The sequence below is a fragment of the Ornithodoros turicata genome, chromosome 6 (assembly GCF_037126465.1).
Source record: "Ornithodoros turicata isolate Travis chromosome 6, ASM3712646v1, whole genome shotgun sequence".
Taxonomy (NCBI): domain Eukaryota; kingdom Metazoa; phylum Arthropoda; class Arachnida; order Ixodida; family Argasidae; genus Ornithodoros; species Ornithodoros turicata.
Genome location: NC_088206.1, coordinates 61,627,926 through 61,644,154, shown reverse-complemented (window position 1 = coordinate 61,644,154; position 16,229 = coordinate 61,627,926). Strand labels below are relative to the sequence as shown.

Below are 16,229 nucleotides of genomic sequence, written 5' to 3'. Positions count from 1 at the left end.
CCCTCGACAGCAAAAGCTATGGTGTACACATAATGGCGGTTCCTACTGCTTCAGCTGACGAAAAAAAACTGAAGTTGAATTAGAGCTGTCGCTAGCTATTTCATCACTTTTTCAAATAATAAATTTCTACAGATTGTAGTACGTGATGTCAATGCAACGGATGTCAAAATGTGTGACATATGCTGCTCACTCCTAGAACTTTTTGAAAGATGTAAGCTTGTCAGGCATCTGTGTTTGTCTTTCTAAGCCTAGCCAGAGTTGAAGAAAGTGTATTTACAATCTTTTTTCAGGCTCGAAAAATAATTTTTTTGGTCGCCAGGGTTGTCTTGATTGTGTAGAGCTCGCATGCTGATTAGTAGCACGTTGTTTATTAGCAAGTTAGCGCTTTGTTTACGTTGTGAAAGTACTGTGTATGCACAATCGCGATTTGGCTAGTCTCGATATGTAATAAAATCGCTGTACTTTCAGATGATAGAGACAACCCAAACGGACTACGCTCACCCCTGGTGAAGACAGACATATTTATTTTGTGCAGCTACGTTCAAGCATGGAATCAGAGGTGAGTTACGATATGAAGCATTTTCGCGCACATGGGACTGTATCTCTCGTCTGCGCGTACTTTCTTCGAAAGAATCCACGCTCTGGAGCTTTCCATCGCGCTCTGCAACGCTGAGAGACTGTCGCTCATAGGATGATGCACGAAATAGTTATTGGTGGGCCAGATCTGCAAATACGCCTCGCACTCGTTGAGTTCTCATTTGTACTTCTGATAGAATTCCACTGGTGCGTGAAAATAAGCTCTCTTTCGTGCTTCTTCATAGTACAAGGCGGTAATCTGCTTCGTTTTGATCAGTCAGATGTGCTGGGCATAGCATGAATCAACAGCAAACTTTGTGTAACAGTTTATACATCGTGAAAAACATAAGAACCGTGGGGAGCTACGTGGGTACACACTTTGAAATAAAAAAAGAAATGAGAAAGTGAATAATAATATCTAAATACCAACATAGACTAATGCCAGTGTAGGTAGACGTGGTTGGGAACAGTACACAGCAAACAATATCATTGTATACAACGTAAATGCGAAACAAAAAATCGAGACAAAATCGTACACACACTGCGTTAAGGCGAAAGATAGCAGCAGATTTAAATGGTGAAGGATCGAGAATGGCTGCGACTGATACTGGAAATGAATTCTGTAATTTTGTACCAAGTGATAAGGAAAAGGAAAGTAATATGTGGCACGAGAATAGCTTCCACTTATGACAGTGATCCAAACGGTAGCTAGTATAATGCATATACCAAGCAACGGTATAATAATGTATCATCGTAATAATAGCTATAACAAAGTGTTTTGTAGGTGATACGACGGGATAGATCATGTTAAAAAAGCTACATGCTACATGTAAAAGCTACTCTCCTTGAGTAGTTCCATGTTTGATGCGTTATATTTCTTAAAAGTATGTAGTGAACTCTAAATAATGTTCAGGGTTCGGATAAGTCTGCTTCACAGTGTGCACATTGCTTGTTGCATAATCTCTATTTATAGCAACAGTGTGACAGCTGATGTATTAAGGTGTGTTGTGCCAAACGCACCTGAGTACAGTCATATTCTCAGACATCAATGATGGGGAAGTGTCAAGTACTCAAGTACTACTTTAATTACATTTCAAATTGAGTATTTTGTGTTGTACTTTAAGTACATTCCCGTCAAGTACTGAAGTATCAACTGCAACTGCAACAAAAATTGCAAAATACTAATAAAGCCCCTTATTTTTTCTAGAAAGGGCAATTTATTACTTATTTATTGTTTGGTATGGCAAAGCTGTACACACCACTCACTGCAAATACAATGTGATGACGTGCCTCCCAAGACCAGACTCTATTTTTTTTTACGTTGATCACTCCATTGGCAGTTACTAATCATTTGTATTTCACAATGTGTGATGGGCTTTTAATTATGATATGATAACGCAGTGAAAGAGACTGAAATCGTAACATGCTTTTATTTTTTATTTTTACATTTTACTTTTTCACATGGTCACAAAATTGTTTTGTTGCAAATAGCAAAGCCACATAAAAAATTAAGTTGCGCATTGTGCTTCATGTCCATTTTTGTTTTATTTTAAGATACGAGTGTCTTTTTTTGTCCGAAAGCGTGCCTTCTTGCATACTGCACACAAAGATAAGTACTAGAACACTACATGCTATGCAGATCGATAAATCGGGATATGTTTCATACTTTGCACAAGCACAGCTGCGAACGTGCATATGTAAATGCAAATTGTGCCGTCTGGTTCAGTTCATATTCGCAAGTAAGCAATGAACTAGCAGGGCTTCATAAAAAGTACTTGCCAGAAATGCTCACTAAAATTTTATTGAAATATTGAAACATAATTACTGTTTCAATTTTTTCAAAAAACAAACAGTGTGATGTGGAATAGAGCAAGCTAAATTTGTAACATACTTGACAAGTACTTTGCCTAGTATTTTGTACCTTACTGCAAGTGCATTTGCTGTATGGTACTTTTACCATGCTTATAGTAACGATAGGGCTAAGTAATTGGTACTCTACTTCAAGTATAATTTTGGAATACTTCGTCCGTCTCTGTCAGACATCACTGCACAGATGCAGCCAGAGTGTTTGAACAGTGCCAACATCCTTCGAACAGCGTAATGTAAATCCATACCAGTGAGACATGCACAGGCAGCATAGAGGTTCACCATAAAAGCTATTTTCTTTCTTAGAACAAATCATTGTTGCATTAAGATTAGCAGATAATAATGTTGCGTTAACAGACCTTTGATGGACTTCTGCACAGGTAGGAATCGATCATATGTCACATTTAATGTAGAAGTCACGTATTTGGATGTACATTTTGTACACCTCTTAACAGCTGCACGACATTGTGGATATGTGCCGTATTTGTTGCTGTATTGTGTGTTCTTTCAGTCGAAGGTACAGCACAATTGAATCAGACTGTTTCCTTATGTAGCCATAGCGTTTGCTGTGGCACATCTTGTTGTTGTACATCGCTGTTGCTACATGTTGTAGGTGCAAAAAGTGCTCTACTTACAACATAGGACGTACTTTGGTGCTCCACACCATACTCTGTCTGACTTTCTGCAAGTCTCCTTATCCAAATATTTGCAGTCAAGTCCTTGCAGTAAAAGGGACTTGACTGGTTTGTCTCGGCTTACACAGGAAAAACTGTGAGCATTGGTTGAGCCTTCCATTTCACTCAGCTAGTTGACCCAACATGCACATTCTCTACGCTGAAATGCTCGCTGCACAAGAAACGTCATGACACCGCTTTCTTCTAATACCCACGTACATTTGTTTCTCCCGGTAGGCAATGCACCTGCTGTTACAAGGAACCACAGAGCTTCGACAAATTCAACGCTGTCATCCAAGGCTTGTTACAGACCGTACTCGAACTTTTACGGCGTCTGCCCTCACAGCTCGGTGGGGGCATTGCCGACAGTGGCGGTCCCAGGACCCCAACAGAGTCCAAAGCCTCGGGGGAACAGAAAGGAGGAGGAGGAGGAGGAGGAAGCAGCGAGGGTGCGTCGTCCAGTGCCGCGACCATTACTCAAGGTGGAGGCGGGTTCGAATTGGAAACTTGGTCCCCCGAAGACCAGGAAAAGCTGTTGCATTTTACGTCAAAGGCATTTCTACTCAATTTTCCACTCTACGTGGCTTTCAAGCACAGCGTCCACTCTAAGTTAGAGGTAAGCGGTTGCGGGCGTACTTAACTTCTGGGTGTCTGGGTGGAGGTTTTCTGGTATGGTAGGGGTACAGGTTCTGGGCAGTGGTGGCATTTGTTAATCTGTCATGTTTGCTAACAGGAAGTTTCTCAGTCGGAGGTGACTGCGCTCAGCAGCGTCTGCGATATGAATGTGAGTCTTTGCACGGATTGTGTCGGTTTGGTTTGTGACATGGGATGGTGTGGGGGGGGGACTGCACGTGGCTTTGAAGGGGGTGCCGGCTGCGGTCTCCATACTGGCAGCGTTAGTGAAGGCTAACATTAGACTGTAGTGTTCGCAGCAGTATTGGACTGTTGAGCCTCTTGAATTTTTAGAAAAATATTCCATTCAGGACCTGGACATCCCAGTGCATCTGCTACGCAATGTGGCCTTCTTCTGCGGAACCCAAGGCGGCCTAAGCTTGCTCACTGCATGCTTTCGTCAGGTAATCTTCGCAGACCTGGAAATCTTTATGTCTTTCCCGAAGAGTCACTCTGCTTTCCTCGCAAGAGTGCTTTATGCTTCTCTCTCTGTTTGGTTTTTAAGGTCCCTGCAAATCGTCTTCCTATTGGACTTGCACACGCCCTTGTGTCTCTCGTCTCAAATGTAAGATCACTATTTCAGGTTTGATCCTATGAATCACTAATTTTGCGATAACAGTTCTGGACAATATCACTTTTGCACTTGCAAAATTCCTCTTCCGTCGAAGTTCGGATCTAAAACGTAACAAAGGCACTTTAAAATTGTTAAAGGAGTACAGAGGGCCATCCAAAATATTTTCAGCTTATGACATATGTTGAAAGTATGTGCATCAGTTTGTCGAACAGCACAAAAGGTTTTGATGCATGCAGTTTTTTTTTCCCAGGAAAAGAGGGCATTCTTCTTTTGTAGTCGGTAGACCTGTGCCTTCGGGGAGGGGGGATTAGTTATTGCAAGGGTGACCGTGGGCACGGAAGATTTCATTGTCCCGCGGGAGTTTCCCTGTGTGCAATGCTTCTTCAGAACCCTGAACGGCTGACTAGCAGACAATACTCTGAACCGATCACTAGAGGCGATAGAGCGGGCGGTAGGCGGTAGAGCATCACACTGGGTCACAAGCTGGTACTGCTCTCCGACGCCGTTGCGCGCTGTAGTTTTTTGCAGCATATTTTAAATTCAATTTCTGTGTTAGTTATGACTCCATGAGGTGAATTAGTACTCCTCGTGGTGCATTTAGTGGCCTACTTAACAGTTTTATAGAATGAAAATGGTAAAAATGGGAGAAGTCTAGCACTCGCAAGTGAATAAGATAAGTATTTAAAGAGATTGAAACATTTATTTTACTGAAAAACAAGCTTTCACACCTGATGAAGGACGGACTCCATCTGAAAGCTTGTTTTCCAGTAATATAAATGTTTCAATCTCTTTAAATACTTATCTTAATGAAAATGGTGTTAAAACTGACTTCTGTGCTACTTTAAATCTTGTCAAGTTATGGCACTTTGTTGTATATTTTTGTAGCATGTTTTTACCTGTGTTCTCTAGTAATCGTATTCATTTTGAAATTTGCCCTAATGCATTTTTGTCCTGTGTGACGACAGTTATTTTGCCAAACTGTTATTCTGTCTGCTCTTACGAAGCACATGTGTGACAAGAAATTCATCAAATAGATGTCTTTGACTTCTGTACTCGAAGTAACGAGTGCTTCTTTGAAATTGGATACACTTATTGATGAACGTATAATTGTTCAGTTAAAGCTCTGGATGAACCTGGCATCGATCGTACAACACCTCGTGCCCCTGCGGTCGGCTGTTATCAAGTATGTCATCTGCCTCGCAATTCTGAGTTCCTTTGTTACCATCAAATGAGTTAAAGGAGCACTAAACATGTATACAAGGTGCACTTTTTGTTAATGTATTGTGCTATATTGCCGACGGTGAATGTTTTCCAAAAAATATTGACACAAAAGGTTCCAAAATATTGACAGAACTTGACACAAATATCGACATGAAAACACAAAAGTCACAGCTCTAAACCAACACAATATTCACTGCACTCTTTCGTGCTCATACCCCAACCCGCGATGCGCCGCCGACAATAGTCGTACGTCATTTTGACATCACACACCCTCAACCAGTCAAAATTTGGGATGCTTACACATTGATTTATTGTAATATCGGGAAGTGAGATAGATTCTAAACATCGCTCCACTTGAAACGCTTAAGACAGCCAGTTCCAGCCGCAGTGTTCCCATAACCGGGTTTCCCCGCGCGCTGCAGTTTGTCTCAACGGGGCCCATCTTTTGCTAGGGGCCCATCTTTTGCTAGGAGCCCGAAATCTCCCCAATCGCCAGTAACTGGAATGCAGCTTTGCCACACGTACGAGACGTGTGACGCAAATTCTCCCTTAGAAGGAAAGAGAGAAGCACACAGATTATACTCTTCGAATAGCATTGTTTCTCATTCCCAAGATAACCACCAGCAATGGGTCACAGTATCGCCTGTGGCGATGAAACTCCCCATTCATCATCATAAAATAAAGTTGTTGTTGTTGTCGTGTTGTTGTTGTTGACGTTCGGCGAGCTGTTTAGTGCCCCTTTAAGTAGCCCATAAATGCATATCCCAGGGAGATCTTGTATTAAAGGAATGCCGTGATGCCTTCCCAGGTACTTGTGCAGCGTATGTGAAGGCGAGGTTCGTGGCGGAGGAAGTCGCAGCTTGTTTGAGCTGATGCTGGGCGCTGTGAAGGATCCTCTCGATGTGCAGGTGTCTCTCGACAGGGAGGGGTTGGAACTGGCATTTCGCTGTTTCACCTCTCCCACCCTCACCATGCGGCTTTCGGGCATTGCCCAAATCAATGTGAGTGCAGGGAGAGTGCTTAATCTATGCAAGAGAATGGAATGAGGCAGTTTCCATAGGTTGTGGTAACGCACTGGTAGCATACGGGAGAGCATGCCTGCGACTGCAACTATATTTATGTACACATCCACCTTTCTTGGGTACGGTACAGTAATGTATATGGTTATAAACAGAAAAATGAGGCAGACAAAACGGAAATAACCGCTTGTTTCTTTTGGGGGCTTTCTTTATCCTTCTCTCTGACAAGCGTTTTCAGGAAAGTTATTTGGAAGTCATAAAATGGTGTTCCGCAGTAATGTATTCCTGCATTAGCCTACCCTATATGTATTGTCTGGTTTGAGAATGTATTGCATCCTTATCCATTGATGTTGCTTAAAGTAAATTAGTAAACGTCCATAAAAGTGGCCTATGAGACCTGTCTGATCCACTCCTCTCTTTTTTCTCTCTCTCTCTCCTTCTAGAGTCATATTAGCATGTACCAGGAGCTGTGCCACAGCGAAACACTGGCTGGTGCACAGACAATGGGGCGTGCCCTGGCCTCTTGGCTCGTGGAATACCGTGTCGTGGAGCACCTCTTTGGTCCAAACCTTCATGTTGAGGTGAGCTACCTTACGAGATTTAGAAAATAGCAAGCAGGTCCAACAAGTATCAGCACTCTTTGGTGGTAAGAAGTAGGCCTTGTGAGGCTGTGGGAGATGCAGGAGACGAATGAGAATCTTCAAGGGTCTACGAGCACTTTTGTTGCAGTCTGCATCGTAAGATGAGCTGGTGAAGCCTTTGTCGAATGTTGGCCAGTGCAGATGAAAAGATTGGTCAGGGATCGAAGAAAGTGGTACTAAAAATCTATGCAGCGTTAGTGCTAAAAGCGATCCTGTGAATAGTTACTCTAAGAAGTAGCTAAGTTACAGTTGCAGCTACTACACCAAAAAAAGTAACAAAGGTACAGGTCCAGTTACTCTGCACGAATACTACCTAGTTAAATGGCCACGACAAGTAACTTCGCGAATTGGGCTGGGAACAGGATGTGAAACAAAATTTAAACAGTTTTCAAAACTACAACAAAGAACACATTAGTGTAAAAGGAAGTAGTTACAGTAAATCTCGGTTATAACGAACTCGACGGTCGCGCGCAACCCGTTCATTATATCCGAAGTTCGCTATAAATGGAATGGACAAAAAATTTGATCCAAAAGGCCAGCAGTGTAAGAAACATGAGTCATGTATGCCGTTCATTGAAAATACATCGTTAATGGCGCCTGTTTATACACAGTTGCGGAGATCACAGCGTTTTCTAAGTCATCAAGGTGGGCCGCGGCGAGCGCCTTCGCGTACACAAAATCGCGGAGCGAAGCAACGTACTTGAGTGCCTCCGCTGTAGTTAAAATGTAAGGAGGGGAAGACACTGTGTCATCATCATCGTCATCGGAAAGTTCGTTTGGCGGCGGGCGCACGTCGGCAATGATGTCCGAATCACTGAAGTCCGCGAAGGCCTGTGCGTCGTCATCTGCTGTCGCGAACTCCTCGAAAGACTGACAGCCGTCAGTCAGATCAAAAGTCACACCAAAGAAAGCCTTGGCAAGGAAGACGCCGCTGCCAAACGGGTGCACGTGCAGCGCGCGCTGATGGTGACAGCGCATTGGCTGCAAAGCGAGGTCACGTGCAAGCGGCGCCTGACAAATCCGCGGGCGTCTGACGTCGCGCGCTCGCCTTCTCCAGTGGTCGAGGGAGCTCTTTCGGTCGCAGTAACCGAAGGCTCCCCGGCAATTCGTTCATAATAGGCGGGGGCAATTTCCATAGACTCAATACAAATTTTGACGGTCGTTCGTGAGGCATTCGTTATAACCGAAGATTCATTATAAGTGGGGCTGTTATAACCGAGATTTACTGTAGTTACTTTATATAGTTAGCGAAGCACATGTCTAGTTATAGCTTGAAGTTATTCTCTGAAGAAGGATAATTAAAGTTGCTAGTTACTTTCTCAGTACCTAGTTGCTTGAAGAATGTAGAGGGTTGGGTCAAGGTCCATTTGGCAAAAGTAACAACAAAAATATAAACCACCGAAGCTTTCCTTTAATGGTTACCAGCTTCGATGCGGTGGACTGCATTTCATCAGGTACAAAAACAACAGCATTGGAGTTACAACTACATATACACTTGGATGGTACACACGTGAACATATGAAAAGGGAGAGGGTAAAGGATATAAATTACTGGAGGGATGACAAAGAAACACGTGGCTGGAAAAGGGTGGTCGCAAAACTCGTGGGTTTGGGACCACTCTTTTCCAGCCACATGTTTTTTTTAGCATATTGGCACCGTGACTTCAGCGCGCGTGTATTTTTCAGGTGATAAAGCAGAGTCAACTCGTGCTGAACCTTCTCGCATCAGAAGGACGGCTAACGCCGCAACACCTCGATGCAATGTGGAGCGCCACACAGCTAAAGCATTGCGGAAGGCAGGTGCTGGATCTGTTGGCTCCACTAATACGCAGCCTCCATCCGCTCCCAGCACGGCACCTCTACGCTAGGCTCTGTGCTACTCCTCCACGGGAACACAACGAACAGGTGGGTGGGAATGTTGCGGTCATGAAATGTGTACAAGTGGGTTACAGTATTGGGATTTGGTGGCATGTGAGTGCAAAAGTAGGATATAAAATAGCATAAATATTATAATATTTTACCGGTGAAAATATTTATTTTCACGGTTTCACGGATTTCAAATATCCATGGAGGAAGAGAAGGCACGTATCTTTTCCAGGTAACACTTAGTCAGCAATACCTTTTGAGTTTGTAATTTCATGGCTCAACTTCCTGTTGTGTGATATGTTGAACTGTGAGCTGGTTTTGTGAAAATGGCGCTCAATGGTCCACAACTTCTAGTTTAGAGTTTCTAAACTGTTGTGATCTCTTTAGTTATTATATTTTTGCTGTTACATCAACACGAACAACCAGCTTCCGGATTTTGGTGTTTATAATTTTTGAGACCTCTCAAAACACGGGAAAAATGAATTCCAAACCAAATTACAGTATAGTGCTAGTTCGAATTGGTTATAGCATAATGAAATAACAGGATAACTTCTAACTTCTCTTCGTCACTTATCTTCGCCCTATCTCGTAATACCTCGGAAAATATAAACACCGAAAACCAGAAACCCTAGACTGATTGATGTAGCATTTTTTTTCTTGTTCCATTTAAATACAAAATAGATTGGGTGCTATCTGTAGGAAACTGAACATGTTCGCTGACTAAATTCCAGCTTGTGATGCTTACCAATATGCGACACACTGTGTGAGAGCAGTGATCGCGTTGTAGACGTAATTATACCTGAGATCTACTCACCAACTAGTTGGTGGAGCCACACTGAAACATACGTCGGCGCTTTTCACCGACAGATCAGAGAGGACCATTATATGGTACACCACCCTCAACTGGAAGTTAACACTGCCACATATGTGCCCTTTTTGTGATACGAAATAATTTTCATAACTAAAAAAGACATCTCCTTTGCATTCTGGCATAGTTTTTCAGCCCGTTCGTGTACTTTCTATTTACACTAGGGGTTTGCCCGAATTCTATCACAGTCTGATGTACATGTCACGCCTATAACATAGAGAAAAGGACATTTACAATTCCCGAAATATTGCTATCACCTCACTTTGATGCAAATCATCACACTACAGCCACCACGAGTCTTCACAGCTGCTAGCGTCCAAAAACACACTCTACATTTTTCTCACCGTTCAATTCAATTCAAAGATCGATGAACATGAAAAGGCTACCTTGGATGACGACCTATGCACTGCTTATATCTAGAGCCTGAAGTTTTTCGGTTTTACCCGATTCTTCCCCGAATTTGCACCCCGAATTGAAGGTTGCCTCTTTAGGGTGAAACCCGATTTTTATCTGGCAAATTGCCCTCACTGGGATGTCTGTAGGAATGCATTAGTTTACTTGTTTGGCAGGAAAATTCAGTTACATCACCATTTGTACCATACCACTACAGTTAGTTGAGTAACTGAGCCCGATTTCACCCCGATTTCAGCATACTAGAAGTTTTTTCACCCGAATTCACATGAATTTAGTGCACATGTTTATTTACCCGATTTTTACCCCCCGAATTTAGAAAAAAAATATTTCCCGAAAACTTCAGGCTCTACTTATATCCTACCACATTAAAATTGGCTCACCACTCTCTCCCCATACCAAGAAGTGAAGTACCACGAACTTGCTCTGGGACAACTGACCGCTGGTGGCCTTGGGGTATATGATGGCCGCCCAGGAATTTGCTAATCCGCTTGTCCTCTTGCCGTGTGGAGCGTGTGACAAAGTGCGGAGCCCCATTCTGAGAAGCAGGTCACAACAGGGACGGCGGCGGCCTTTGTGCTGTCCCCAGGAAAGAGAGGCTTTCCTCAAAACATGAAATTACGTGCACACGGATACGTCTGAAAACGACATTCTTGTTGATTCGCGAAAATTAATACATTGCAAATACTAAATACACTTACAATATTCGGATTGGCACTCCCCTACTAATAACTGAAATGATTTTGATTGCAGACTCTGCTGTTGGCATCATCGTTAATCAAATATCTTTGGGCAAGCGCTGGAGGACGCATGCCGTCGTCTCTCGATCCCGAAGACCGAGGCAGCCCTTTCACGCTAATCGTGCGAGGTCAGCTGCATGTACCACCTGAACTGCGCAGAGGTACCATCTGTTGTAGATCTTGTCATTTATTTTGCTAATGTGTACTTATATTTGAGACCTTACCTGTTTCATCTCGTGATCATCTGATTGTCCGTCCCCTCACTGTGCCAAGATATCTAATGTATATTGCTAAATATCTGAACCTATTCATGGCTTGACATTGTCTGCGGATCATTATTCGCATCACATTAGTGTGTCTCTACAACTTATAAGTCTCACGTTGTGTTCATCTTGTTAAACCTATCCTTTCAACTGTGTGCTTTTTCTTTCTTGCGACGGATACTGTAAATCCCTTTGATTTAGCGACCTAAGTTCTTCGCAAATCAGCCACTGGGCACATACGATTTGCAGCCACAAAATTTTGCAAATTCTGGGTGCTGAAATTTGCGGCTTGATCAACTTACTTCGTGATAAAACCAACATTACCCCAACCATATTTCATAAAAGTGACATTTCACTTGCTTGTGCTTGAGAGTATTTCAAATTACTAACCTGTAGAACCAACTGTGAAAATAGAGTAGAATTTTTGCATGCCTTTAAAGTTTGCAAATTGAAAAAAATTTGTGATGCAATCTCTGAAGATGCACAATGAACAAAATTAAGAAAAAAATTGTGTTCTTTAACAAATTTTTTGTGGGCTATCTATCAAACAGATTTTTGTTCTGAAAACGGTAATGGTATAAGGTGACCGAAGGGGCCAGATGTTCTCATTGGGACGACCTTGTAGCTTTTATAGTTAAAAAGCTAATTAACGATTTTTAGGTAATTAGTCATTCGACGGTTGAGCAATAGATGGCCAAGAACGTCTGCCGGCCTAGACAACCGGCAACCTAGACAACCAAGGAAAACAGGATGTCTATAGCCCTTATACTATATATAGCATATAGTTTTTTAATGAAAAATCTGTATTGAAAAAAAAAAAAAGACCCTGTAGTACGTAATTCACAAAAATGAAAAATAAAGCAATATCTATGTAAAGATAAACACTTTTTCTTATCCGATTCTCTTTCAGTGGGTAAAAAGCCATTTGGCACCAGAGGCCTGAAAGGTGTCACTGTAGATGGCAGCGAAGATGATGACGAAGAAGAGGATGAAGATGATGATGAGGGCCTCTTTCGCACTCCCAGGGGACAGGTGAGCATACAACGTGTAACAGCACATACGATAGCAGACAAGGGCATTAAACACAACTCTCGCGTGATTGCAGTTACAAACAGTAGCAGGAGCGGCCGAGAGGCCTCCGGTTGGGGAATCTTCGTCCGAAAGCCCAGGAAGCTCTCCTGCACGTATGAGGGGAGTCCCAGGAAGGCGGAGTTTACATCCGTGGACGCCTCATCAGCATCCTCCTGCAAGGGTATGTCCCTTCTTTTTCACTCTCAACAACGATTATGGCAAAGTTTTGCACGTTTAGACCTTTTTTAGACTTATACATTTTAATGAGCCTGCTGCACGATGCCATGCATGCACTCACAGTGGTTGTAGGGGAGCCATCATCCACATTGACTTCATGTGATACGATGATACCAGTAAAAAAAAAGATTGCCATTAGCTCAGCTGATTGCTAACCCGGTTTATCTCTTAACTCAGTTATGTTCAAGATTATGGTCGGCACTCATACCTTTCTGTTGACAAAAAGGACAGTAGTTGTCTGCGTAACACAAACTGAGTGAATATAAAAAAGTGAAAACAAGCTACAACAGTGTCTGGAGAGCACCAAAATAGATGTATGTTGTAAATTACGTTCCCTGATTGAGTACCACACGTTTTGTCCAGTATCCCCCCCACAACCCCACCGTTTATAGGTGTATATAGCCTTTGTGCCTGAACCCTGTGCCTCTTCCACGTTTTACATGCTGTGGCCCATGTTTTTTTCTGGGCAGTGGGCCAGCCAAAGACTATTAAGGAACAATTTGGTCACATATTTGCTGGATTTTGTGATGTTTGCTATCATCCTTTGTACAATATTGCAATACCCCCAGGCACTGTCATCAAAATAATAGTTGTTGTTTGGGCAATTTAACTTTTCATGCATTTACTGTAATTGCATAAAACATGTCTCTGTTTAGGATGATGATGAAGAGGAGGAAGAAAGTGGTATGAGTGGAGGAGAGGAAGAAGAGGAGGAAGAGAGTGAGGAAGAACTGAGCAGCGAAGAAGAAGCGAGGCACACCACCCCAGAGCAGGCCACTGTGCACCCTCCCCCTCCACCTCCTATTCTGGAGAGAGTGCTTACAGAGCCTGCCCTTACCACAGGGCATGCCATGGCTGCCTTGCAAGGGTATGCCTTTGATTATGTTAAAGAACATATTGTTTTTTGTATAACGCATACATTTATAGCAGGACCAACGGTAAAGCACTTGAGGATGACCCCAAAACGGAAAGCAACAAGGCTAGAGCTTCTGTTGACAGTGACAACAAGATGGGCAACGGGTCATCGGCAAGTTTGCCCCGGAATACGTCAGGGTTAGTCAGCCTTCTTCCTTTGTTCTGACACTGACCCGGTAATGGTCGATTGGTATTTCTATGGCATATACTTAGAGCCCTGTGTTTTAGGGTAAGACCCGTCGTTACCCACCGATTTGCATCATTGTCACTTATGCTAAACCCCCCCCCCCCCCCCCCCCAAAAAAAAAAAAAAAAAGGAAAGAAAAACGAACTTGGTGAAGTGTAAATTCACCTACCAATGCCGGCATTGACGAATCTCATTCCTTTTGTGCTGGTGTCAAGGTAACCGCGTCTTTCATTCCGCCGATCGGTCACCCCATCGCACGTAATATTCAGCACTTGATTACCTAACGAACCTCCAGCGCAGGTACAACAGAATAAAAAGCATAACATCCGCTACAAAACACGCAAAGGAATCATTTTTGCTTTCTTTTGCTCCCCAAACTTAGGCTAATGTGATGCACTTAGACAACCTTCCTGGTGTAATATAACTTAAAGCACACAGGCAGAAGAACCAGCCTGCCTTGATGCGTTAGAAGTCTGCGGTGCAGACACTGCTGAAATGTCAGGATCGGACGCCTCACTGATTCTGTCCTCAAATTCATCATCCCTTGTAAATTCTGGGTGATCACAAACACTCATACATAATTGTCGCTCTCGAATAATCGCCGCAGTGTTTCACCACTGCTGGGACTCCTGTGTCTCCGCAATCATATGTTCTCATACAAAAAACGTGCTCCCGCACTAATTGTCGACACAATACTGGATTACCACTGGCATCTGTCGTTAAAAGGACTAACCAAACGAGGGGAGCATTGACAGTGTCACGATCTATTGGCGTGCGTTTTAAAAGCAACGCTTTTCTGGAGACCAGCGGATTGCCGGCTTAGGGAGCAAATGGGTTAATGGGGAGCACTGCGGAATGGGTTAAAGCGGCGGTCGCTATACTAGGGTGAAAGCAGGTGTTGTGATACACCGCAGGAAGCCCGATGACGCCGCCAATGTGGAAAGCAAAACGAGCAACGTGTCCGAGCACAGAAATGACGTTCAGAGTGCAAGGCACAGCGGTGCAGACGGTCATGCCAGGGTTTCGTCTCCCAGTACCGTCCCTCAGCGTCGAGATACACCGCCTGCTTTAGACGTGGAGCAGATATGCCAGCCTGGCAACACTCTCCTCTGGGATTTGTTGCAAGACGGCAAAATCGTGAGTGTCGTTTGCAGTATTTTGTGATTTGAAACTTTCTTCCTGAGTGCCCGGACACACATTGGACTACACGATTTGTCAAGGAAAATGTGTGTGTGTGGGTTCGTAGATGAGCCGAGGAAACGTGCAAGCTTGCGTCTGTGAGTCGCAAATATGAGATTAACGTTTTGTTTCATTGTAGGAGGAATTGGGTGAAGAACTGGCACTTGAGGCGGAGAAGATCCTGTGCAGTCTCGTCTGCTGGTCCTTAGACAAAATGATTCGCATGAAATTCATTGAGGGCTGTCTACATAACTTGGCTAATAGCAGGTAATTTTATGAAGATTGAACTTTTTTTTTCTGTTCAACAATTTCATCAAATACAGTGGAACCTCGTTAGCGCGTACCTGGCGGGGACGCGGGAAAAGTACGTGCAAAGCGGTACTACGTCATAACCGAAAATTACTAATTATGTCACTTATCGTCACGAGAAACCCGAAAAACGCATGCCGTTATAGAAGCCACCAATTCAGGATCTTTACTTCACGCTCAAACGCAGAAATCCGTGATTTTTGTTGAGCGATGCGCCGGCCTCGGCACGGCATAGCACGTCGTCCTCGTCACCATCAGAGTTGGACGCCGTTTCGGGAGCAACAGCGGCGATAATGTCGTAGTTCGTCAATTCGGCTGATGCCGCGACCTTCTCCTTTACGTGCCTTATGCTCAAAACGCGAGGCTTGGCCATTGTACGATATTGCAGCAGGAACGAACAAGCGACACACAACCATAGCTCGCCGTTTCGTGCCTTCGAAGCTCACTATCACAATCATCTGATAAGGCGTGAGATCGGGCCCTGCTACTCACCCATACGCCAAGTCGACCTTCACGTGAGTTCGTAGCAGGGCCCGATCTCACGCCTTATCAGATAATTGTGATAGTGTGCTTTGAAGGCCCGAAACGCCGAGCTCTGCGCACAACACGTACGCTTACTGGCAGCGTCCCAAGAAAGAAAGATCCCAAGCTGACATGTGGTCCTGCATGACCTTGCCAGGTCATGAGCCCCATTCTTTCTCCCAGAAAGAAGGAGATTACAGATAAGAAAGGGGAGATCTGGGGAAGATTACGGAAACAATCGCCGCATGTTCTAGAAGCCGACAGGCTTTTTTTCCCCCCGCGTTCGCAAGGACCGGTTTCGTAAGAACAGACCAACGAAAATGGTACGCGATAAGCGACACAGGCGTCAAGAAATGCTACGTGTAAAGCGGTCATGAAATGCATTGACTTCAATGGGTGTTCGGTCGGGGAACCCGAAT

The 16,229-nt window shown here is 43.7% G+C and overlaps 1 protein-coding gene across 1 annotated transcript in view; it reads left to right on the top strand.

Moving 5' to 3' along the window:
* Positions 1-19: 19 nt before the first annotated feature.
* Positions 20-16,229, top strand: part of LOC135396901 (ubiquitin carboxyl-terminal hydrolase 34-like) — a 68,592-nt gene continuing 52,382 nt past the window's right edge. The window contains exons 1-17 of the mRNA XM_064628126.1: positions 20-211; positions 469-559; positions 3,354-3,732; positions 3,850-3,900; positions 4,100-4,192; positions 4,294-4,353; positions 5,478-5,545; positions 6,392-6,584; positions 7,046-7,183; positions 8,929-9,147; positions 11,141-11,288; positions 12,301-12,422; positions 12,496-12,642; positions 13,355-13,566; positions 13,629-13,751; positions 14,715-14,937; positions 15,119-15,246. Coding sequence (XP_064484196.1) covers positions 169-211; positions 469-559; positions 3,354-3,732; positions 3,850-3,900; positions 4,100-4,192; positions 4,294-4,353; positions 5,478-5,545; positions 6,392-6,584; positions 7,046-7,183; positions 8,929-9,147; positions 11,141-11,288; positions 12,301-12,422; positions 12,496-12,642; positions 13,355-13,566; positions 13,629-13,751; positions 14,715-14,937; positions 15,119-15,246 — 2,438 coding nt within the window. The 5' untranslated portion in view covers positions 20-168. The remainder of the gene's footprint in view (positions 212-468; positions 560-3,353; positions 3,733-3,849; positions 3,901-4,099; positions 4,193-4,293; positions 4,354-5,477; positions 5,546-6,391; positions 6,585-7,045; positions 7,184-8,928; positions 9,148-11,140; positions 11,289-12,300; positions 12,423-12,495; positions 12,643-13,354; positions 13,567-13,628; positions 13,752-14,714; positions 14,938-15,118; positions 15,247-16,229) is intronic.